At 42.3% G+C, this 26,338-nt stretch overlaps 1 protein-coding gene across 7 annotated transcripts in view; it reads right to left on the reverse strand.

The window, feature by feature from the left end:
• Positions 1–3,538: 3,538 nt before the first annotated feature.
• The window catches only part of LOC132975194 (collagen alpha-1(XIX) chain-like), a 136,285-nt gene continuing 113,485 nt past the window's right edge, over positions 3,539–26,338 (reverse strand). For 6 of the 7 annotated variants that reach the window (XM_061039582.1, XM_061039581.1, XM_061039578.1 and 3 more), the window contains 14 exons: positions 25,621–25,671; positions 25,444–25,488; positions 23,482–23,508; positions 22,190–22,243; positions 20,317–20,361; positions 19,948–19,992; positions 19,788–19,850; positions 19,304–19,339; positions 17,754–17,798; positions 17,117–17,260; positions 15,579–15,645; positions 15,350–15,490; positions 9,193–9,270; positions 3,539–6,367 (listed from right to left, as the gene is read on the reverse strand). In XM_061039582.1, the coding sequence (XP_060895565.1) occupies positions 6,267–6,367; positions 9,193–9,270; positions 15,350–15,490; positions 15,579–15,645; positions 17,117–17,260; positions 17,754–17,798; positions 19,304–19,339; positions 19,788–19,850; positions 19,948–19,992; positions 20,317–20,361; positions 22,190–22,243; positions 23,482–23,508; positions 25,444–25,488; positions 25,621–25,671 (942 nt within the window). In that variant the 3' untranslated portion in view covers positions 3,539–6,266. Of the gene's footprint in view, positions 6,368–9,192; positions 9,271–13,820; positions 13,989–15,349; positions 15,491–15,578; positions 15,646–17,116; positions 17,261–17,753; positions 17,799–19,303; positions 19,340–19,787; positions 19,851–19,947; positions 19,993–20,316; positions 20,362–22,189; positions 22,244–23,481; positions 23,509–25,443; positions 25,489–25,620; positions 25,672–26,338 lie in introns of those variants that run through there. The other variant, XM_061039583.1, reaches the window with a different exon arrangement.

Here is a 26,338-nt window from a genome sequence, read left to right on the forward strand (position 1 = left end):
CAAGTCACACTGACTTCAGTTTATGTTGTAAATCTGTAAAAAAAAAAAAATAAAAGTGTTGAATTGTGGTTAATTATATTTCCTACAAAACCACCTGATGTGAGAGTTTGCCTCATTGTACAGAAAGACAACAGAGTTCAGATGTGCATATATCATGATAGGAATGAGGTAAGCCTCATTGATGGTTCAAATAAAGAAAACAACACATGAAGTGTTTAATTTATTCTGAATACTTGTATCAGGCTGTGATCTTTTTTGACATCTCTAATTATTTCTACAAACGGCTAAAGTGTATGATTAAAAAAAACCCATCTTACATAATCCCACTGCAACATCCATTTAGTAGCCTTTATGCAAGTATCGATCAAATTACCATAGACTGTATAAAACATGGACGTAGTCTCCGCGACGTCACCCATTGGCTTTTGAAGAGGTGTTTTGCAACTGCCTTATTACAAATGATATCACCCCCTAACTTTAGATCCATGTAGAAGCATGCAGAGGAGTTAAGGCCACAACACGTAAACCTCTCTGTCGACTCACCTTCACTAACAATTGTGCAAATGTAGCGTTTACGCTAAGCTAATCTTGATCAAAATGGGTGAGTTTTAAAAAAACCTATCCCCTGAAACAGTGTGCACCAATAAAGCAAACAGCGACTGATACCAAATTGATTATTTCTGGTGCAACATTTTTTTCCTATTTTACTAACAGACCTAATGTGGATTCCTTAGATTTTGCAGTCAGCCTCAAGTGGACACTCTGGGAACTGCACCTCTAGATTCTGCTTCTTTTTTTAACATCTATTATGCACATTATGTGATCTTTAGTAGCAGATGGAGTTTGCAACCTGTCGTAGGAACATAGACGCTCAAGTTTCCGTCTTTTTTTTTTAGCACTTCTGAGCTCTCGTCTTAATTTTCTATCAACACTTCAATCAATAATCTTTATCTTCTTATACGGATTGTATGATGGGATAGAAAGCTCCAGGCCTGCTACTTAGGTGGTTTGAAATAAATCTATTTTAAAGGAGGGAATCAAATTTAAAATAGTCATTTGCTGTTTTCCAGGTTTCAAAGAACGGATGTTTTATATGAATCCTTCACTTGAATGGAACCAAATGTCACTACTGCCCATTGACCACAGAGAGACAAATCATAAAATAAAATAAAGACCTCCTGTTCAAAATGCATGTTAGAGCTAAAAAAAAACACACACCACAAAAACACACAGGAGTAAAGCACTGAATAACATTTATTGCACACGAGTAAGGCAGGTGCCATGAATCATTGAAAATGAAAGATGCTGCAACAAAAAAAAAAAAAGTGTAAAATATAACCTCTGATTCCTGGAAACCACACACACACACACACACACACACACACACACACACACACACTGGATCATCCCTCAAACACGGGAACATCGTTGCCTCTTCACAGAGAGTCTGAGTGACACATCCTGGATCTATGTTTTCTGAATGCACATAAGGCTTTTCTTTTCTGTAGAAGGCAACAGGCAGTGATGTGATTTTTCATGTCGACATGTGGTGAACCAAGACTGAGGTAGATATTAAACCAAAAAAAAAATAACCCACACATTAAAGCCACTCAGCATGACAGGAGCTTATTCAGGAGAGGAGAGGAGAGGAGCTACAGAGACAGCAGCAGGCGGACATTTTTAATCCCAGGGACCATGCTGAGAGGCTGAACTGCGTTCCCTCTCATTACAAGCTTATTTACACGATTAGATTACTGTTAAATAATGAGCAACAATGAAGCTGATGTGATTATTCTAAGTGGATGTCTTGGGATGTGTAACAGCAACTTTTTAAATGACGCTCCATCCTAAAAACGCCTCCATCCTTAGAGCTCGTTTGAATCTGACGTTTTTTTCCACTTAGAATAAATGGATTTTAACTCGGAGAAATGGCACTGAAATCACAGGGAAGTGGGCTGTAACATCATCACCCCCTTTTTTGTTTCCTCCCTTGGTTATCATCACACACTTAAGCTAAATGGAAATCACAAACCGATGCACATTAATATCAATTCAAGCTAAATTCAATACATGCAGAGAGAGAGAGTGGCTCTCATTGTGCAGGAAAAGAAGTTAAGGCTGCATGAGTTTGCTGATATCGTCTCATTTGAATTTGGTCAAGGTCGGCGTTCTTGTCTCGGAGGGGAAGCCATTAAACGGAATATGAAAATTAGTGTGATGAACGGATAGAAGCCAAAAGAAGGAGTTTTTTTTAATTTTTTTTATGAAGCCCATAACCCAAAGAAAGATTGTTTTCCATTCACATAACAGAGAGAATAAATACAAGTCCAGCAGGGGGCTCTTTCAACTCACAAATGAAGTCGGCTGCACACGTTTGATTCAACACCCATCTCAAGTTCGAGCTGATAAAACACCAAGACTGCACGCCAGGAAAAAATAAAATATATATATAAAAAATTAAATGTTCTGCAGCTTCAAAGTAAGATTGGAGTTATAATTCACATGTATACGAGACGCATGATGATGTGAGACAAAGTAAAAAAAAAAAAAAAGGGTCTAGCAGATCTAAAAAGATGAAACGCAGATTGAACAAAGTTCTTCGTGTCACAAAATATCAGATACACCCACAGAAGATTTCAAACATTGATCACAGGAGGAGAAGTCAAATTAAAGCCCTTGAGTCAAATTCTTGTTAAACAGCCCTCAAAAAGAAACTTGGAAGTTCTTTACACTGCAGGCCAATTATATCTCTCTTTCTCTTTTTATATAACGTTCATTGTTTAGGGTGATTATGAAGCTCATGGTTTTTCTCGAGGATCAATAAATGGAGCCGTCGAACACAACCTCACATTGAATCCAAACTTTCGACGTCTTCCTCTTGAAGAAGTTTTGGCCAAATTGTACTCAGTCAAACTTCTCTTCTTAACTTTAGGTATATCAAATGGCCTGTTTCAATAAAGTTGACTCAAGAACTTTTGAAAGGAGTCGAGATCATTGAAATGAAACTTTAGAGTAAATAAATAAAATCCAACTCCAGTCTTAAGATTCGCCCCCCCCCAAAAAAACACCCAAGAATACAGACGCACCAGAACTATTTAAAAAAAAGATGGACGACACTACAGCGTCCCGAAAGTGGAGACAAAAACATTTGGAGTGCCCCCAGCATAGGTCATGAAGCCCACCTTCTCTATGCAAACAGGTGAGGGTCATGGGTCAGAATATAAACTTCTTAGCGTCCTGTTTTCTCAGAAGTTTAGTTTCAATCAGAAAAAAAATGCATTTTCTTGCTGAAAACAGAGTTGCCATGACATCCTGAAAATCATTAAGATGCTGAAAACGAAGATGAAAATGAGGAGATACACAAGATGATGAAGATGTGACTGAAGATTAGGAAGATGAAGGAAGATGAAAATGCTGAATTCTGTGCTGGAGACGTTAAAAATATGTTCAATATATATTAAAATGATGAAAATGACGATGGGAATGATGAAGATATAGCTGAAAATGATGAAGATGCTTAAAGTGATAAATCAGTACTGAAGATGTTTCTGAAAATGGTTAATATGCTGTCGATGATGAACCCACTTTTCTGAGAAAGCTGCAATGCTGACAATTTGCAAACATGACATGATGGACTGCTGATATGTTGAAAACAAATCTAAAAATGAGGAGATACATAAGATGATGAAGATGTGACCAAAAGGTGAGGAAGATGCATGGAAGCAGAAAATGCTGAATTCTGTGTTGGAGATGTTAAAAAATTGCTGAAAAAGCTGAATATGACGATGGAAATGATGACGATATTGCTGCATTTGAAGACGCTTGAAGCGATGAAACGATGCTCACGATGTTGCTGAAGATGAATTACACGCTGTAGATACAACATGTAAGCTGATTGTATGATTGACTGCTATGACATGCTGAAGATTTTGAAAATGAAGATAAAAATGAAAAAGGGACGTCACCAGCTCAATATGTCAGCACCCATCGAGGGGGGTATTTTGGCTTCACTTTTGCAAAGGAGGTGGAGTTGCATCGTCCATCTTTATATACACACAGTCGGTGGAGGATACACACAGTGCTGGTCAGCGAGTGAAACCGTTGTGTACCCCATGATAACGTAAAAAACAACCAAAAAGAAAGTTCAAGTACATGTTTGAGTGACATGTTGCACCAAAATGAAACGTTTAAAGTCATGGCATAAAAGTCTGATATCCTATGAGTGGCTGAAAGTCAAAAATATACAAATAAACCCCGAGGAATCATCATACACAACACCGTGTAAACATCAGAAAATGAATCATCGCAATTTCAGACACAATTAAATTCAAACATTTGCAGCGATGCACGAAGAGATAGTCAAACGGAGAACCCGACGATGACGACTGTAATTATGTGGTCAGGTCCCATTAAGCGCCCCATCAGACAGAATTAAACTTAAAATAACTTAACAACAGATCAAACCTAGAGTAAAGGTTAACCTAAGGTCACGGCACACAACACAAATTATCTTTAAATTACATTCTTTTCATGTGGAAAATCTGCCCTTGATGTAAGTGTCTCTTAGAAAAGCTGTTTTTTTTTTTTTTATGACAAAATATTTGGCAAATCTCGCCCTCAGTGCTGATGCACAAACGAAAAGCCTGGCTCACGCTGCAGGATAATCCTGAGCTCCGATTCTTCCTTCCCGACAATCCCATGGTCGCTCCCGACTCAAGGATGCTCGGACCCGATTATCTGCCCAGATTGTCTCGTAGTGTGAGCGGTACAGAGATCCAATCATAACGTCCCCGATCAGCTCGGTGATCGTCGAGGACGCCCCGATTGATTTCAAACATGTTTGATATTCAGAATTTAAAACTTTCACGATCACGTCATGAAAGAGTTTGGTTGAAGTCGCGTGTGACTACAATCACCGAGAGAGACGAGGGAGGACGGTAATAAGTGGAGTAGTGGCGACCGGCGGCAGGAGGTAACCTGCACAGGTGCATTTAAAATCTGTGACGCTCATAGTAACAATCTGACCTCCAGCTCTCACTGAATAAAAAAAAGACAGACATATCTTCACCCTAAGATTTATTCTGTGTTATGTGTTTCCCTCTCTGCACAAAGCATTATAATCGCACATTTAACCGCCGGCCACGACGTGAGGTCAAGTGAGGTCACGTGAATTTAAGGAAAATCCTGTAGTCTGTGATGTGCCCAGATTTTCACATCTTGTAGTGTTTGCATGTTTGAGATCATGGAGGAGAAAATCTGTCCGGATTCTCCTGAAGTGTGTGATGCCGACCGAATTCAAAACCGGGAAGGACTTTTAAAACTCCTGCAGTGTGAGCCGGGCTTAAAGGACGCGGGAAGACAATTTAACTCAATGGTTATACTGCTGACTCGTTAAAAGCCGAGCATCATGCACAACGCTGATGTGATAACGTCATGAAGTAAAATCCAGATATACAGTATGAATCCACTTTTTTTCAGTAAAGTTAGCGACCGCCCGATGCTACATACACTTTGAATTATTAGAACTATTTTAATCTTTTAAATACATTCTTCAATAAATTATTCCCACATCAGACTCCTCTGATGCACTTTGGTTTCAAAAGTTTGATTATTCTTTTTCACACGTTAAATAAGTAAAACATGTACGTTCGTTCAGCTAATCTCGCCCACACACGCACACACACACACACACACACACACACACACACACACACACACACACACACACACACACACACACACACACACACACACACACACACACACACACACACACACACACACACACACACACACACACACACACACACACAAAGATGAGATGTAAATTCTGCCTGCATATTGGCTTATCTGACTAAGAACAGAAAAAATGGATAAAGACGCCCAATGAGGGTGCTATCAAAGAATTAAGATCGTGTTTTCAAGAAGAGCTGAATCGGATGAAACGAAGTCATTTCATGGTCTTGGAGGACAAAATGAAAGATGACAAGGAATGCATTACATCACAGTTGGGGATTTTGAAAACAAGAAATAACTTAATGGAGCGTACAAAAAAGTAAGGGCGTCCTATTTGCATTCAAAACAAAAAACGACAACCGAAGACGATAACAAAATAAAACCTGACTGCATCAAAACGTTGTCGTTCATAAAAGTGAACAAAAAAAGAAAAGAAAAAAAAAAGGAGGTCGGTTTGAGTCTGTCAGCACCAAACTCAGAGCTGGACGTCTGCCTTCCGGAGAAAGCAGCCTGACCCCGCTCCGCTGGCCTCATAGGGGTGGAGGAAGGCAGTCCAGGGGGTTGCACGTCCCAGGTGGTCCACGGGGCCCCGGGGAGCCAGGAGGACCATGTGCAGGGATCCCGGGGGGGCCTGGGTGGAGAATAAGATTTTAGAAAGTCCTGCTTAGGGCTGCACTTTATCCTCCTGTAGTGATAAAACTCAGACTGTTGTTTAAGGCAGAGGGACACCATCCCTCATGCAATAACTTACAAATAAAAAACAGAGGTAACCTTTTTCCTCACCTGCCTGCTTAACGTATGACGCTGTCAGAGAAAGCTAGGGCGCCAGTAGCCTAGCAGTTAGCGCGCCCCATGTATGGAGACCTAAGTCCTGATTAATTAGGAACCATCCAGACCGCTCAGGTCGTCTGGGACAGGTCTGCTCTCTGTCCCCAGAGTCAGAACCAAACACGGAGAAGGAGCTTTCAGTTTCTATGCTTCCTATATCTGGAACAAACTCCCAGGAAACTGCAGGTCTGCTGAAACTCTCAGCTCTTTTAAATCCAGGCTGAAGACTTTTTATTTTTATTTGCAAATATTTTCAGATTTAATAATTTCAGTGATTTTGAATTTTCTATTTTAATGTTTCTTTTCTTTCCTCTGTCATGATGTTTTTGATGTCTTGTGTGAAGCACTTTGAATTGCCTTGTTGTTGAAATGTGCTTTAGAAATAAACTTGCCTTGAGAGTTGGCGGCCTGGGTTTGAATCAGACCTGTGGCTCCTTTCCTGCATATCGTTACCCACCTTCTCTAGCCACAGCTTCTGACCTTAACTCTGTCCTACCTCTAAAATAAAGGCACAAAAAGCCCCCTCCCCCACATTTTTTCACTTTAATTTATTCCTTTAATCCCTTCCTCTTTGTCTTAACACTTTCTGTCCTGCTGTTTTTTCATTGGTCTGTGTTTTATGTTGTGATTGGACACCTCTTTGGTCAACTTTTGTTGTTTTGAAATGTGGTTTAAAACACATTTGGATTGGATCTTTCCGACATTTTATCAACTTGACAACAGAAAAAAAAGCGGCAGACCACACATGATTTAATCATCAAATTCAGGGCTGATTGAGAATTCATTAATTACATCAACATCGGACAATATTTCACTTAATATTGCCCAAATTCTACAACAAACACTTTTGTGTTCAATTTTCATATATATGTATCAGAACATGACCTTATGACCTGGCTAAATTCAGAGGTTAGATAACTATTGGTTTGTGCTTGTTGCTGTCCAGATTGTGTTTTTTCTGTTATGATTCAACCTTTCAAACTACAACACTATCAAGATCTGTAAAATATATGTTTTCTAAAACCTGGATATCTAATTTCTAATTGATAAACTCTTAAATACTATCATTATGAGAATAAAGGAAATAAAGAAAGTATGTTATTCATACTGAAATATGTTGAGGTCATCACAGAGGACGAGGAGTTACGATCACACGTTACTTGGCAACAGCTTGCAGAGAGATCCAAAGCTTCCTTATGCTTAACAAAACAGCAACACAAGAAGCAGTGATTTCTCCGAAAGACTTGAAAAGCCCAACTGCAGTCCAGCCCCAGGAGTGACCATGACATCAGTCAGAACCAATCACGGCTGCAGGGAGCGCTGCCTCCTCTATAGTTTAACACAGGAGGAATCACAGGTACTTGCCTTAGTCCTTTTCCTCCCCCTGACAACACAACTTGCTCTTTTCATCACTTCATCCATCTCCTGCTTAACCGCTCACACTAAAGGAAAAACTGTCCACAGCAGTGTGTTGCTGCACAAAGTAACAACCGGTATCAAAGCTTCTGTTCTTTTATCTTCAGAATGTGTTCAGCGTGCATGTTTATGTGGCTTCTTACAGCTGTTAGCTCCCCCTGCTAATTGGCTACATCACAGGGCTAAATGCCCTACAGGTGAGCATGACTTTGCAACAGCAACATCAGGGCTAATTACAATCAGAGTCTGCCAGAGTCTGTACAAAGCTGTGAGGGCAAAGACAGCAGATGGACATTGTGCTCGCTCTCACATAAAGGACTTTAAATCCTTTGTAGTTTCTGTTTACTAAGATGTTCCCCGGCCTTCTCTCCCGTGTTCAAAGTCCTCTTAAGAACCAACAACGGTGGAGCTGCAGCTCGCCTGGAGGGCTTTTGATAGTATAAGTGAAGAATGTAGTTGTGTGATTCTCTGCCCTTTTAACTTGATCTGTCAGTGTGTTTTATTTGTATTTATGGGCCACTCACACATGCCCTGCACTCACCAGTTCATGTGTGAACGCCCAAATTCTTATCATGTTGTCCTCGATGTCCTTAAAGTTGACCTATTCTGCTCATCCCCTTTTTAAAACTCACATATAATGTTACAGTGCTGGATGCCCATACTTGGGCGTGGGCAACGTTTCAGCTAAAGAGGTGAACATGTGTTGGAGTAATCCCAGGTTAAGTCTGCAGAGGGCGCTAAACGGCTTGTCCTGCAAATCATGGGATAGTTCCCCGATGTGAAACCAAGACTTTCCAGAGACGGTTTCAAGCCTCTATATAGGCCGGTCTAGCTGTTTAGATTGGCTGTTCTCTGAGCACAGCAGAGCAGCCCTCCCCCTGGCAGCCCTGTAGCGTTCTGCTCTCCAGAAAGCTTGCCAATCAGAAGGAAATGGGCACGATCGAGAGGCGGGCCTTAAAGAGACATCAGCTGAAACAAACCATTTCTGGCAGAGGCTGAGAAGAGGGTTTTTACTGGAGCTAGTTTAAGATAAATTAGGAGTTTTTGTAGCTGCAGATCAAGCACAGCTGCTCTATAGGTTTCAGACTGACAACATAAAAGTTGTAGTATACTTTGGGATTTTTAATCAATAGCTCAAGCCTTCATTTAATTGCATAAATCTAAACAATGACATTAAAAAAAAAGCCTCTCTGTGCATTGTGCATGTGTTACCTGATGGCCCCATGGGTCCTGGATCTCCTGGTAATCCCAGACCAAGCTGCCCTCTTTCTCCTTTCTGACCTCTGTATCCTGAGGACAGACACAGGAAAATAATGTGGTTAAGTACAAATCCTGCAAAAAAAAAAATCAAGCCGAACTACAGTATAAAACTCATAAAAGGTCATAGAAAGTTAGTATGATTAGTAGAAAGTGCTCATAACACGAGGGTGCACTTTTGCTACTGAAAACATCCGCCCATGTGCTCAAACAGATTAGCTTCTTGATGAATATACAGATCATGAAAACCACTGCAATGTCAGGCATCAAGAGGGGCACTTATTGTGAGAGAAGCAGCTTTTGTAGTTGACAAAAAAAAAAAAAGACTACTGTGGATCCAAGTTACAATCCCAAAACCTTTGAATAATAAAAGTACATGCTGACATCCTGTCAAAAAGGGAAACTCATCAAACAAGCCATCTGTGCGTTAGTGTTCCAAGAAAGAGCCGGCGATGTGCAGCTCTCTCTCAACAAAGGGGCCAGAAGCACACACATCTGTGAAGATTTCAAAACAGAGCAAAGAGGATTCAATCCGAGGTCAGACATGATGTGGGTCACCCAAGGTACACGGAGATCTCATCAAAGGTGTGCTCATTCATCGGGAAAAAAAATCAAAGATGCAACAGATGCAGAAAACAATCACGCCTTTTCATCACAACAGGATTCAGAGATGTAAGACCCCCCCCCCCCCCCCCCCCCCCCGAGCTTGTTCTGCATTATCTCTTGTTGATTGACTGCTGCATGCCTATTACATTAAAACGACAGGCAGTGATGAACTCGAGGGCATGCTTTGTCTGATGAGTGGAACATAATCAAAGCATTTTGCACCGCTCTTCCAGTCAGGCTTCATGACGATATTACACACAAACATTTAATTCAAAGGCTTTCCCATTCCATGCACAGCCCACAATCTTTACATTAAAAAAAAAAAACAGCAGCATACCAAAGTAAGAATCTGAGGCTCTGCGAGTATATTCCCCCCATGAGGCACTTAAAATAATGGAGTCTCAGGACCAGCAGTTGCATGGAAGTGCATCAGAAACATTGACAGGAGTATCAAGCATCACACCGCCTGGCCCAAAGGGGAAACGCTTCAACGCTTACATGTCAGAGAAAATCTCAAAGAGAGAGAGAGAGAGAGAGAGAAAGGGGGGCTTATGAATTCTCCAAAACTGAGTCTCAAAGAGCGAGGGGCTGTCCACACATTGCCACAATAATGAGACTTCTTTCAGCAGTCACAGAGCCTGGGGGGGGGGGGGGGGGGGGGGGGGGGCATTCATTCAAGGGAGGAGACGTTCCATGGAGAAAAGAGCACTGTACCTTAAGCAAAAAAAAAAAAAAGACTGAATAGCACAAAGGGAGATGAGCTTTTGGTGGCACACTGGATCGGTGCACTCTAATAAATCGAAAAAAAAGGTTGCACTGTGTCTGCAGTCGGTTGAAAAGACAGTTTCTTGAGGCACTAATGGACAAATGTGTTCATAAAAAAAAAAAAAAAGCTTTTTTTTTTTTTTCCAGTCTCTGATTGTACGACAGGTGTGGGGCTGCAGTTTACAGAGGTGTAAACAGAACTAACAGGAATATCTAATTGTCCATGCTGTGGATCACAAAAGAAAACAAAAACAGCTTCCTTTGACCAGCTGCTCCATCGAGAACAAACGCTGAGACATATTTACTGATATTTCGACAGTGTACAGCACAAAGCAGATAAGCAGCCTTATCAAATAAAAGACACGTTTTTCACAGTCAGAATTACAGACCCATTTCCTAAAAAACAGTTTGGACGTTGAAAATGGAAACAGAATGTGATGATTTAAAATAAAAATAAAACCTCATATTTAAAGGCAGGGTTGGTCATTTTCTCCAGATCCACTTTTTAAGATTTGGGTTGAAATTGTCTTTAGGTCCTGACAGAAATGAATAACTCCTGTTCTCTGAAAAAGGAAAAAAGAAAATCCGTCATGTGTATCAGTTGTAAGCCTTTAAAAAGTTCGACCAATGTCTGCCACGAGGTACCAATCTGATGAACCAATCACACGCCTCCCTGTCTCCCTGCTCGTTCTCTACACCTTTCTTGCACTAGCCCACACATTTACAGCTGACTGAGACATGAGACGACGTAGTTTCTACACAATGCAAGCGATGAGCTGAGGTTGGCTTCTGGAGCAACGGCGCTGGAGCACGTAAGTGAGGGGGCGTGGCTTATGAGGGAGCACAGAGGGGAGGGGGTGGGTGCAGACGGAGCGCTGAGGGAATGGTACTTTCAAAGTCATGCTAGTTTTCTAAAATGACCAACTCTGCCTTTAATTGAAAAATAGCACAAAGTCAACATGTCAAATTTTGAAACTGAGAAAATGTTCAATTTGTTTTTTGGAAAATGAATTGCCCAATTTGAATTTACTGCCAGGAACATTAAAAAGCAAAGCTGGGACAGGGACATGTTTACTATTTTATTGCATCACTTTAACTTTGAATGTTTTGGGAACTGAGGAGAGCAACTGCTTTTACTTTGGAAAGTTGAATCTCCTTTGTCGTTTTTTACACTTCTTAATGCTCCAAACATTTTAAAACAGGCGACAAGTCGTGACTGCAGGAAGCCCAGTTTCTCATCTGGACTCTTCTACTGCAGAGTCATGCTGCTGTTATATGTCCAGAATGTGCTTTGGCATTGTCTCGCTGATATAAGCAAAGCCATCCCTAAAAAAAACCCAAGTTGTCTATTTGGCAGCATATGTCGCTCAAAACTTGTGCACATGGTTCAGCATAAATGGAGCCTTCACAAATGTGCAGGTTGCCCATGCCATGAGCACTGACGCTCCCCCCACATCATCATAGATGCTGGCTTCTGAACTGAGCACTGATAACAGCTCTCCTCTGTAGCCCAGAGAACGAGGCGTTCAGGATTTTCTTAAATAGAAAGTCAGATTTTGACTCATCAGACCTCGGGACAAATTTCCATTTCGCCTCATTTCGGTTCAGAGAAGGCGGCAGCATTTCTGGATCTGGTTTTATACGGTTTCCTCTTTGCATGGTGGAGTTTCTGCCTGAATTTGTGAATGGACTGTGTTCACTAACAACGGGGTTTGGATGGTTTGCAGATCATCACATTCTGTTTCTTTTTATATTGTGTGCAGCGTTCTAACTTTTTTGAAAATGGGGTTGTAATGAATACACACAAATTAAGAATGAATGAAAACAACATGTAGATTCCAGTAAATATGCACTTAAACAATGATTTACATCAGTGAGTATTTTCATTACAGAATGATGAATGAGCATTAAATAAATACAAAGGAGGAAAACACATAAAAACACAAAAACACAACAACTCCAGCATGCTTCCTTCTGGGTGTTTGAGGCACATTTGAGACTTTCACCCATGTGATTTCAAACCATGAGGGACCCAACAAAAAAAAGGGTTATTTTTCTCCATAAACAATTTATCTTGGCATATTGGAGAAGAAGTCAAATTGTATATTCCAGAGGAGCGCAGTCTCCAGCCGAGGATGACGAGAAATAATGAGGAAATATTACCCCAAAACTCTCTCCCCCCAGCTGAGTGGAGGCGCAAGTCAACAAAGATAAAAAATTAAGGAGTGGGCCGAGGTTTTTGATTTATCAAGGGGGGAAAAAACTTTTTTTTTTTTGTTTTCAATAAATATTTATTGGAAAGCTGCATTAAAAATCACCTATAAAACACTCTTTTTCAAGCATTAAAAAAACAAAACAAGCGAAACAAAATCAAAGACGTGTGAAATGCAGAGAGCATCAACACGACACAAATATGTATACAGGCCACTAGTTGCCTACGTAACTACATAAGGCCCCGTGTCCAACTAGCGTTTTTTTTGGGGGGGGGGGGGGGGCAGAAAAGCGTTGGCTGTACGATCAGGAGCTCTTGCATGAAGCGTTTGTGCGCTGAGAAGAAAACGCTGCAAGTCCGTCCTGTCTCTATGACAACAGTCTGTTGACAACGGACGCTATGCCCGACACTGCTCCGTTACTTTTTACTGCATGTTTTATATTTGAGATCGTTTTTTATCTGACATGGAGCGAGGATGATGGCGGCTAAACTACAGGGAATATCATACATTTGGAAAAAGAGCGCCGCTGATGTCAACAGCGCCTTTCTGAAAAAGTTGAAAGATCTTTAACTTTGAGCGCTTGAAGGCAGAGTGCTCGGAAGAAAAGATGCCAAGTGGCCCGCTTTCTGCTGAGAACACTCTCTACTCGTTGAAAAATGCTAGGTGGACACGGGGCCTTGATTGTGAAAGAGAGCAGCATTTTTATATTTTAGCTTTGGGTTAAGTGGTCTTGAATAATGTGAGGTAGATACAAAGCTCAATGCGGAGGTGCTTTGATGTGCACCAACACGTTACACACTCCTGCTCTCCTGACGTTGAGATACCGTCGTTCTGCTGCAGACAACGATACAAATCTAAGCAAGTTGGAGGTAAAAAAAAGCCTGACCAGCAAACCATTAAGTGTTGTATGAGCAGCCAGTACCAGTGTGATAAACAATGTCCACTCTCTCTTCCTGACTATGCTCCTTTTTTTTTTGTTTTTTTTTGTACTTTAAGAGGCTTTCTGTCCCGGAGTGAGGTATCAATACCGCGGCTCTTTCCTGTCCACACTGATATTACTTTCTCTTATTCACAGCCAATTCTTCATTTGTCTTCATATTTCCCAGAGAGCCGGCCGCTGTGCACCACACTCCCGGGCCTTTTTCCTCTGCTTCCTGCCCCCTCAGTCTGCATTGATATATGGGTGTAAGCAAGAGAAAAATACCCATGAATCCCTACAAAGTGCACATGTCAACCTGCATTTAAGCCCCCCCCCCCTCTTTCCCCTGCAGTCCAGCCAATCTGCAACGTTTCAGTTTGACTCTCTGCATGCAGAAACCGTAATGAAAGCTGCTTACTCGGCACAATTCACGTAAACCTGCAGATTTTTGTCCGAAGCTAAAAAGCTGCTTCTCTAAAACATCAGTACGTTCACATGCACAGCTGGGTCGACCTACATTTACAGATCAAGTAGGCCATTTAGTTAGACTTCTGTCCTTTCTTAGAATACAAACATATTTATGTGTGTATACATGCAAGAGTAAATCAACCACTAACCGCACTACCTAGGTGAAAAAGGTTATGATCTGATTGTTATTCTCCTGCATCCAAGAAGTGACAGAGTGGCTGCAGCTTCTGCTAATCAGAGCACGACGGTGACATGCGGCCAAATGGCGACGTCTCATGTTAATTTAAATTTTCCATTAACCATTAGAGAATTGTGACAGGCCAATTATGAAGTGAGTCCACACCAGTGGGACAAACATGTTTATATGTATTGTAAAAGTCCAGTTTTATTCACACTAGGCTCGGTTGCCCCCTGCTGTGCTGAAGCACCATTTCCTCCACTCCCCATTGTTCCGGGACGAACCAGGCCTGAGTTACCCTGAGTTAGCCCGGTTACCCACTTGTACATGATTATGAAGCGAGCTTAGTTCACAAGGCAGACAGACTAAAGAAATAAAATGGACGCGGGGTCGAGTCGGCGTCCGAACATCAGAGAACAAAACAGAGAATATTATAGTAACTTTACAGACTTTGTAGCTTATTTTGAGTCATTTTGGTCCGATACAGCCAGAACACTCTGTGATTTCTCGATGATGGAGGCTGAGATTGATTATATGTCATGTCCACATTGTGAACCCGTGCTTGTGCTCGTGCACGTGCATGAGCAACTGTACCGTGCCGAAGCCCGCCTCTTCTAAGCGTGCCAGGACCAGGGAAAGCTACTGTGCTTGAGCATGAAACAGAGCGCTCACACCAGTCAAAGGAACTGGACTTTAGGGGTCAAACATGCTTGGGGGGCACGGTACAGATTGCCTAGTGTGAGTGCGCCCTAACACTACAAACCGACTTTTTTGAACATCATGTAGACGTGCTGTGTGTGTGATAAAGGAGGTAGTAAATTGCAGTTAGATCAGTATACAAGTGGTTGATTAAATTCCACCAAATCAAAGGTTAAGAGTGTTATTTCTAATCTAGCTGAAGCGGTTATATGTCTGAGTTGTTGTAAACGTCCAGCCGTTCAGTACGCTATCCAGAGTTCCTACCTTGAGGACCCGGAGTTCCAGGCTCTCCTGGAGCGCCTGGTAATCCGTTCTGGCCAGGAGGTCCTGGAGGGCCTTGGATTTGTGAGGCTAAGATGCCTGCGTGGGTCTTCTTCTGTGGCATGGCAGCGCCTGATAGTCTCTCTGCAAGACAGGACAAAAATTCTAATTTACCACACAGAAGAAAAAATTAGGGAAGAATTAGGGGGATGATATTTTGAGCAATTTGTACCTTCGAAGACCCTCAAAACTTCACTTCTGATGAACAGTTTGAGTTCCTCCATGAAGCCGGGATCACCCTGTGCGTGTAAACAAAGAAAAACACTTACACTGACACGTTTAAAAAAAAAGAGAAGGTAATTAAGAAGACGTCTTTCATTCGGAGAGAGGTGGGAGCAGAAAAGATCAGCAGGTGTCTCAGCATGGGCGCCAGAAATGTACTTAGACTCAAAGATCAGTTTGAGACAGTTTTAGAGAAAGCATCTGTGCTGAAAAACAAAGGCAGCGAGGAGAATCATATATTTTGGCTCTAAATAGTGAAATCCCACCTTGCATGATAATAGAACATCTGGGCATTAAACCCGGCTAGAAATACATCCAGGGAATATTAAATCAGATGTTCAGACTCTATAAAGAGACTTCTCTTGTAAAGCATTTTCTACTTTAGAGAAGAACTATATCCTGTCATACCAGCTCTGTATGCCTTCACATGTAAGTGTTATTATTACACACACGCTCTGCCACTCAAAGAATGTAGCAAACAAAATAACATGGTTAAGGTAAGACTGTATACTTAAAGGCTTTATATGTGATTATTCACACTTAAATATAATATAAATCAAGTATATCCTCTGAAAATAACTCTGTGAGTCATGACTGTCTACAATGGGTGTAACACCCGAGTCCCACTGTCTGTGATGTTTTCAGAGTTTTCAGAGTCCTATCTTCACTTTGTTTACATCGCCCGGACGGCCGGCTGACTCCTCCCCTCGTGTATAAAAGTTGTTTAATTGAGGGACTAGAGAAAAGAAGAATAACATACTGTACTCACTGCTTAACTGTGTTTCTAGATCACGCTCATTTCAGGTAAATTTACATGCAGTGTGAAGATACGAGCATAATAAAGATCGCTAGCATTAGCATGCTAACACAACAATACAGCGCGAGTTGTTTTGGTTTCATGCTGGTGCTCAAGGGCGACATCTGCTGGATCAAAAAATCACATATAAAGCCTTTAAAGTCAGCTCTTTTAACCTCTCTCACAAACATTGTTACAGCTCTCCAGGGCTGCAAACAAGAGTAGCCTTGAAACTTTGCATTCAGCGCCGTTTTTTTTTAAATTTTTTATCTCCGCTGTGAACGTTATATAACCAGCTGTGACTGCGTTCTGTATGTGTAAAATGTTGGTGACACATGGAGGTGTTTTTCACTGCTCTTGCAGAGCTCCGGGCACGCCCACGTTCGTATCTCTGTCTTTATTTCCTCTCTCTGTCTCCATCTCTCTCTCTATCATTCTCTGACCTTCTGACGCGCCTGGATGAGGAGTGGGAAGCGTTGAGCAGAAAAGAAAAAAAAAAACAGCAAACCTCCCTTGCACAGCCTTGTTTGATGTTTTCATGCAGAAATCTGTAGCTGCACCATTTTCCACGCAGGAAAAAAAAAAAACTACTGAACTAGTTACACAAGCTCAGGAAGGGGAAAGAGGAGGATGATTAAGCTTTTTTTTTTTTTTTTTAACGCCTGAGAGGTGTCTGAGTACGAACAACTCACCAGGAGGCTCGTGCTCTCCAGCTGCCCTGGAGGGCCAGGATCGCCTTTGTGGCCTTCTGGTCCCATCGGTCCAATAAGGCCAATTTCTCCTTGGCGACCCCTCTCGCCTTGGACGCCTCTTTCTCCAGGAATGCCTGGATCACCCTGCAGTTTAAGAAGACCAGTCATTTCTCCAAATGATGCAGCATTGTATTGTAAAAGCTGCTTTCCTTAAAACACAACTGTCTGTATTTCCAGGCACATCTCCTACTGAACCATTACTCAACACGCTGAGCACCCTGAGCTACTTCTGCTAATGTGTCCAGTCAGTCACCTGTCTTGATGTTCTGTTAGCAACTATTAAGCTAAAAGCCGAATTCTGCATCCTCCATTTGCAGCAGATTACAGCAGGAGTGTGACAGAGCTCTTTAATATTGCCTGGAGAACACAATGGGAACCTGCGCTGAGTTTTTAAAATGCCTTTATCTGGTGCTTATGCGCTTGTGGGGATTAGTCATATTTGTGCCGAAGTGAAGACTTTCATTACTATTCATCAAAACCCTTTTCTTTTTCTTTTTTTTGTTGTTGTGCATTACAGTCGGAGTCATAAAAAAAAGAACAGCTTCCTTTTTAGGAAAACAGGAACGTCTGTGCTTACACGTTCTCCTTTGGATCCTCTGTCGCCGGTTCTACCTGTACCTCCCTTAGAAAGAAAAAGCAAAAAAAAAACACATTTGAATGCTCTCTCGTCACAGGTGAAGTACAGGTGTAACGTCTGACTAAGCGTAGACAAACACATGAAGCTGAAATTCCAACATATTTGCGTATTTCTTAAATTGTATGTAATATTTGCAGAAGTTTCTTTTGTGTTTCCTGAAGAGAGAAAAAAACGAAAGCCAGTTTTTCCTGAATTACGTGACTTTGAGAAATGTCCACTTTTTTTCAGATGACTGTGCATTGATTGATTCTTACTCTCGCTCAGGTGTATTGGTTGCATAATATGTCCCTGAATAGCGTTTCACCTTCCTGCAATGTCACAGCTTTTCTGCATCACTCCTGCCTCGTCTGCTTTCCCCACCAGCTGTCTCTACTACATGAAGGAGCCAAGGGAGAGAGAACTACCTGTCTCCGGCTTCATGTCACAACATTTTTGTGCCTTCCAATCCCTCCCCCCCCCCCAGCCTCGTCACTCCTCATTGCTTCCTTTTTACTGTGCACGCAGCAACTCCTGTGGGAGCATCTTTGTATCAATTTCCTGCTGGATTACAGGAGCCATGCAAAAGACAATCTGGCATGATGTGGTTTTAAAACCGCATCTCTTTGTGATGCTGTTCTCCCCTGCCTGCTTTAATCTGCGGCACTCTGTATTCCCCAACGCCTGATGGGAGGCTTAAATCTATCATCTTGGCCACTGAAATGTGCTTCCCTGAGCATTACATTAAACCTCAAAGCGAGAGTGCAAGGAGTCTGAGCGGGAGAGCCGAGCAGCCTGCTAGATGGCACTGTTGCACTGCCGCCAAAGTCAGGCTTTAAGGCACAAACACAGAGGAAATAAAAACTGTGGAGGAGCTGTATGCAATAGCTGAGATTTTAGAAGAGGCATATTAACTAATAACATTAATAAAAGAATAAACTGTAGGGGCTGTCATTAAGCCGTTAGGTGACAAAAATCTTGTAAATCAGAGAGCCAAACAGTAATACAGCTAGTCAAACCAATTTGTTACGAGACTGTAAAAAATGTGCCGGGCACATCTATTCATAGCAGATCTATTCTGCATGCTGTGAGCCAAAATGTGTGTGTAGTGAATAGTGTATAACATATTTGATCAGTCACCTTAAAAGCAAATGTTGGTGCGGTATTTGTTTTCATTTTGAGACAGGTTCATCAGGCAGGAAAATGCATATTTAATGTAAATGTCTGGTGCCCTCTTATTACAAACATTTCTGATCGTAGCCTGAGGGCATTAGCTGTGTAATTAGAGGAAAAAAGACTAAAAGTCAACAAAGCCTTAAATCTGCAGGATTTCATTTAGTTCTTATCGTTAAAATCTCAAATATGCAAATAGGCTTAATGCACTCAGGACGCTGTAGCTTAAGGGAGGGGAGGAGGGGGGGCGGATAAAAATCTGCTGTGCCATCTTTTTTTTGTAGCTTGGCTGATGTAAAGCACTTTTCTATATAAGGGGATTGTGTGTTCACACCGCTCACCTTGTATCCAGGAGTTCCATCTTTTCCCGGTCTGCCCTGCTCAAGGAGTGCAACACAAACAAAGACATTTTTTGAATCAGCTCTCCCGCCTTCGATTGGATCAGCACTGTTGCACTCCTAGTAATCTCCGCAGTTAATGAGATATCTCAACCGAGGGATAATGATCCTGATTGCTGAGCGAACACTGTTCCATTGTGCGCATACAGGGAAAATTACAGAAACCACCTCTGATGGTAATTACACAGAGGAATGCAATCACCTACAGGACGAGTGGTCGCTCACATACTTTGGTCATATTGTCCTTCAATCATGTTCATTTATATATTTTTTTCATATAATGGTTAAACAGCTATCGATAAATGTGCATATTCATAGGCGCAGTGAGGTATTTGAAAGCCAGTTTGGACATTGCTGAAAGGTGCTTTGGCAACATCAAGAAGTGATTATATATGGATGAGCAACAGACTTCATGTAGCATCCTTACAGCAACACCTTGGGGTCCCTCGGGCCCGGGGAATCCTGTCTCTCCGAGCGGCCCCCTCTCACCCTGTCGGAGAACAGAGACAGCCGATGTGTCAGTCGGCAGTGACAAAGGAATGACACGTGGATTGACAGCTCAAAGAGAGTTAGAGGCTGCTGCTCACCGGCTCTCCTGGGATCCCTGGCTCGCCACGAGTGCCGGGCTTCCCCTGTCAATCACAAACACAGGGGGAGAGAACAGAGGCGTGTTTGACAGGTCCTCAATGGAGTCATATCTACTGCACCTTCTGCAAGCCTTTCCCCATTTATAAACCACGCCACACCAGCCAACTATAGCTGCGCAAGAGAATCAACAACAGAGCACAGCACAGGTTCATATCCAGGTTCATAAAAGGAAGCAGTGCTGCGTTGTGGGACTTTGTGTTTGTGTAGCTGCGCTTTATGAAACATCATCGACTTGTTGCCAGCAGCAGACCTAAACAAGACAGATGATTGATCAGGGAGGAGAGTCAATTAATAGAAATCTCACTTACTGGAGGACCTGATATCCCAGGCGGACCGGGCAAACCAATATCACCCTGCAGGAAACACAACAGACGTGTCAGAGAGAGATGACATACACGCATCATAAAGAAACACACACATACATCACTGTCATGTAAAGCACAAACACAGATACTGATGTAAGGACCCTGATTAAAGCTGGATTCAATGAATGCTCCTGGGTTGCTTCTTGTTTGGACAAAAATATTTCCAAATAAGAACTTAACACCAAGAAAGTATCTCCTCAGAAATAAAATCACAAATATGGAATTAAGATAAACAACTTCCTTATGAAGTTAAGGCTTCTTCACAGAGCAACAGCAAACACTTTGCATATGTTACATCTTTGACAGAATTTCCCTAAAGGAGAAATTACCCTGGATGTCATAGAAAACTGAAATGTTTCACCTCTCAACACACACACACACACACACACACACACACACACACACACACACACAGCATACACTGTCAGAAACTGTCAATCAACGGCAACTTCTACAAACTGATTTAAATACGGAAAGTTGGGAAAGAAGTTGCTGGCAGGAGAAGTTTTTTTTAAAGAATTTAGTTTTTTTTTTTAAAGCAGCAATTTATCAGGAAGAACTGTAACTGGTGCACAAACAGCTGCATTCGCTTCTCTCTCTCGTTTAATAACTTTCTCCATTGGAATAAGACAAGTTATTGAATTCTCTGAAATTGTATTATTCATTTAAAGGAGCAATATGTAACTCTGACACCTAGTGTTTAAAATGGGTACTGCAGTCCACATTCAAAAGATTGGAAAGAGATGTCTCCCTCCTACCTAGAGTCAGGTCACCATGTTGCAGACTCTGTAGCTTCAGTGTTTATCCAGCTCTGCATGGGTCTGTAAACCTTTCTGTGTTCTAACCTCTCTCCATTTTTCAAAAAGCATCTCCAATATTGATCCTAGTTTGAGCACGTTTCTGCTCGTGGAGCTTATTAGAAACATGCAGAGGCTTTTTAGGTCGGGTACAATCACTTCTATCTGAACCACTTCTCTTGACCCGCTTCCATCGTTGCAACACCTGTTGGTTTGACGTTTGCCTGGCAAATTGAGGGGCGTCCAAAACGGCCTTGTGGATGAGCCTTAAAACCGCCTTACCTTCTTCTTCTCTCCCTGGGATCATGGGAGTTGTTGTCTTTATGGTTAAACTTCTGACATGATTTAGGCAAGAAAATGTTCACACAGGTTGTGTTTTAAGTTTTATTATGCTAATATTTACTTATTCTATTGAAGGTATGTTCAATTAATTCCAGTGTAAAAGCTGTAAGTAACATTAGTTAATCTACATGTTCACGTCCTCATGTACTGTATCATCATGTCACATCATCATCGAGCCCGTGTTTCCTCTAGGATCAGACAGCATAATAACACATTCCTACAATTCTACTATTCATTTAGCAGTTATTTTACACCTGCAGGTATCTTAGCTTGATATTCCATTTCATAAATATACTCTTAATAAATTAATTTCTCCTATATTCTCATATATTCAATATTTGCATTGAAGGAGTTTTTGTAGAAAATATCCTCAAAATAAGTTTTAGTCAACGAGAAGGAGAGGTGTTTTGTTTTAATTTGAAGGGTTTGGAGTTTGTTCTCCTGGTTGATGTTGTCTCTTTCTCTCGTCCTTTTTGTATTTGTTATATTGTTATAAACTTTAATCAAGTTCCACTGTTGGTTGTAGACTTTGTGTATTGTCTCAAATATATCCACCCCAAATCCAAGGGATCTGTATAGAGTATAAAGCAAAAAGAAAACCCTCCCCCCCAACCCTTTATAATCCAGTTAAGTCATACTAGATGAGACACTTCTCCTGGCCCCATGAGCTTGCTTACCTTGGCACCAGGTAGACCTTCAAGCCCCGGTAATCCCATGGCCCCTGGGTCGCCCTGTGAGAGGAAAAACACAACACCTGCTGTGACAAGACACAAAGACTAGGAGTTGTTAATTCCATCTTTTTTTGCATCAAAGATTTGGTTATTTTCGATCCTGAATAGGAGGGTGAGCTGGTGATGAGCGAGAAGACGGTAAAAGGTATCACAATGAGGCTGTCAGTAAACAAGTAAATATAGATCAAAGCTTATGTGAAGGCGAGTAAATTAAATTCTGCAGGAGCCAAGATTTCACACTTTTCGCCCTCACGTCTCGATAATTGCACTCAGGTTTTTTTTAGAAATCCTCCATGTGTCAATACGAAGATAATCCTAAGAGGACAATATTTCAGTCTGAGTGTATTAATATTATATGATCTATGACACATGCTGTCACACTTTGTACGCTAAAGATGTTCTGGGGAGAAGAATAAAAAAGAGGGCCCCCATTTGGCAATCACGATCAGAGTCGCTTTCTGCACTAAAAATAGAGCCCCATCCCCGGAGCGGGAGCAAGGCGATGGCCTCTATCTACCTCATCTTGCTCAAGCTGCCGTGGAGAAATGCCATTACACATGAACAGAGGGGCAACCGGTCCTGACATAGACGGATTGTGCAGGTAATTGTCACACATGTAGATTGTCATGAATAAGCGAGTGAGGGTAAAGGGAGAGAGGGGCCAGTGCGGAGGATCAGCTGTGAGACGGATTGGGGCAATTCCAGCCCCAGCACTGGAGCCGCTCACACAATTTATTAAAATGTCAAATTAACATCCTGGTGAAAAATCACTGTGCCACAAAACAATAAAAAATTGCAATTGGCCCCATGAGAATAGAGAATTCACATTGATGGCTGACGTGTCGGGGACTGTTTCCGTGTCTGCGAGGATTGTTTTCAGGCGTCGGGGGTGGAGGGGGGGTAGGCGGGGAGGCATCTCGAGGTGCAGCGTGAGTTCATAGGTTCCCACCGGCAAGACAATCTGGTACAACAGTTTCACATTTGCAGGAGTCGTGATCATTTTTTTTCCATGCCGTGTGTTGGGGGTTCTACTGAGAGTGGTTAAGTGCTCGGGCTTGAGGCGGTATTGACTTCTGTTGTACAGAAAACCACAGAGAAGATGATAGAAAGCAACTGGCAGCTTTGCTTTTCTATTTTCTTCCCTGCTTTTTTTTTTTTTTTTTGTGGGGCGGCGCTGCACTCAGAAACAGGCAAATATTTTCTAACAGTGCACTCCAGAATGAAACACTTCTACTCACTGAAAGTCCGTCGTCTCCTTTGGGACCCTTTAAAAAGAGACGGGGAAAAGGACAAATTACTCCCATGAATTGTGACAACAGCTTGCGTACAGACTAAATAAATGTAGTCTGACATGACGAGCAGCTGCTGCATTATACTGACAGTACATTCCTTATAGCTTCTCTTTTCTTGCTATTTCTGTCCCTAAATCACGACTGTATGGTGTTCTTCTCAAATGATAATTTAATCGAGTCGGGTTATCTCTGATTCCTTGAAGTCTCTGGAAATTTGGATTGGATTAAAAATCTTTAATGTCCCAAAGTGGTCATTAAGTTAACAACTTTGGTTCACACAAGCGATACACGTCTTAATAATCACACTGAAAGACATAAATAACTCCCATCATGATAGTTGTGCAGGGAGATATGAAAGTCCAACAGTTCTTTGTATATGTACAATGGTATCTGATCCTACAGTTATAGTCTCTTCAAGCATCTACAAAAGTCAGAGTGGATGGATGGCATTTTGTAGTGAAGAGTGGTTGGCAGATCAAGAAAATGGAGATAAAGTTGCATGTAGGCTGTGTCAGGTTAAACGGGCATATAATCACTCGACCAGAAGAATGCTTAAACACATTCAGCTCTGGTGTATAATAATAATAATAATAATAATAATAATAATAATAATAATAATAATAATGTATCCCTTATTAATCCCTGCGAGGGGAAATTCAGTTTTACACTCTGTTTAATGAACATGCTACACAAACATACACACACATGCACCAACAGGATCCTATGGACATGCATTCATGGTCTCAGAGTGGAGGGGCTGCCCCACAGCGAGTTGCTCTAGAGCAGTTTTGGGGTTTGGTGCCTTGCTCAAGGGCACCTCAGCAGTGCTCGGGAAGCGGACTGGCACCTCTCCAGCTACCAGACCAACCTCTGGACTTGATCCGTGCCGGGGCTTGAACCGGGCGACTCTCCGATTCCCAACTCAAGTCCCTACAGACTGAGCTACTGTCTATTCCGCCTGTCTCGTAAACTAAACACGCTTCATGATTAAGTGAAGCCATCAGTGTGTTGTATTACGACGTTATGTACAAGATGTAACCGTGCTCAGGCCCGGTTAGTCCTGGAGCAGTGTGAGTTCAGCCCAGCAGGGGGAACGGCGAGGGGGCGGGGGGGCGGGGGGGGGAATGTAATCCTGCTCAAGCACAGTACGGGACAACTTTGCCTAGTGTGAGTGCGCCCTAAGAAGGATGTTGTTGATTCAGTGGCTTTCTAAACACTTAGCAAAGCATTTCAGCGTCTTCTTCCGTTCTAAACAGAAAGTGTTAATTATTTAATTGGGCCGCTTGTCCCTCTTCACACTGATGAAGCTCTTTTATTGATGGCTCCAGAGGGAGCGAGTTAGGCTGTGGTGGATACACTACTGGGAGAACCGGCTCATGATTTAGCTGTTCTTCTTTAGTATTGCGCCCTGGGGATATCGAGGTGTCTATTCTATGCCACCACCTTCAGTGTTAGCTGTGCTGGATGGATCCCTGCGAGGTGTTGTGAGCGAGTGTCTCCCAGGACCGGATAACAAACTGTCCCGATAAGGAGGACCAGCGGACGGGTGGGCCTGATAAGCAAATCGGGGTCACTTCGGTTTGCACTGTGGAGAGCGAGCGAACTGCAGAGTTCATTTTGCATATCAATAAGGTTGTGTGTCCTGAGGCGGGTCACAGACACCTGTTAGAGAGAGAGAGCCAGGAAGAGCCTCCTAGCCTCCACCAACCGCCCGCTCTCGATGAACATGATGGACTGTGATAGGAACTCTGAAGTGGAGATAACACTGCAGGGCTGGTCAGGTTATTTGTTATTCTGCTCTCCCAGGTTCTGCGGCTTCCGACAGTATCAACACGCCTTGTGTGCTTGTGTTTCTCCTCGGCAACACTGTAAAGGATTCGCTTCAGGCGTGACAATGATTTTGCTTACCGGAGCACCAGGAGCTCCAGGTGGTCCTAAAATAGCTCCACCGCTCTGAAAAAGACATTTTAGACATGTTAAACAAACGAGTACAGATTCTTTTTTTCTGCCAGTTTGATTGAGGGCAGCGAACAATGCATTCAATTCATCACAGTGACTTTATCAGCGAGGTTTAAAAGTCCTTACCTGCAGCTTGTAGAGACTGCTCATCCCATTGCCTTCCACGTAGGGAACACCCTTAAAAAAACACAATGAACAGTAAATCAGACTCTCCTCACATCTTCTTGTGAGTTTTAAAGCACCAGCAGGAGTCTTAGAGAAAACTGTACAGTAGGTCCGCCGCAGCAGTTATACACTGTTAAGCCTTTAAAAGCTACATGAGAGGGATCAATAGCTCATTTAGTGATTACACAAAGACAGAGCGAGAGAGCGAGAGAGCGAGAGAGGGAGGAAAAACAGAGAACAGTAGACTTCATAATCCTTGCGGCAGCGGTAATTCAAAAAACGAGAGCATCTCAGAAATACAAAAGAGCGCGCTGATTAAAGAGATTGGGGTATGAGAACTAGGTAATCTGGTCTTCTTTGGGAGCATCAAACCATAAGAGAATGTTTTTTTTCCCATGACAGGTTGGTACAGAGCGGGTATTGTAGATGTAAAGGGAGTCAAGGTTCTCATTTAGAAGCAAGCGGACGCCTGTGCCCTTTTCAGGCCACTGAGCCATCCCCTGTCCTCCCAGACTGCAGTTTATGAGACCAGGGTGTGTGTGTGTGTGTGGGGGGGGGGGGGGGGGGGGGGGGGGGGGGGGGCACGGCAGGTTCAAGGGGACGGCTGATGAATTATAGATTTGCCTTTGGAAGTGCTTACTCACTGGCCTTTTTAAAGGAGAGGGGGGACATGATTCAA

Source organism: Labrus mixtus, chromosome 6 (assembly GCF_963584025.1).
Source record: "Labrus mixtus chromosome 6, fLabMix1.1, whole genome shotgun sequence".
Lineage (NCBI taxonomy): Eukaryota > Metazoa > Chordata > Actinopteri > Labriformes > Labridae > Labrus > Labrus mixtus.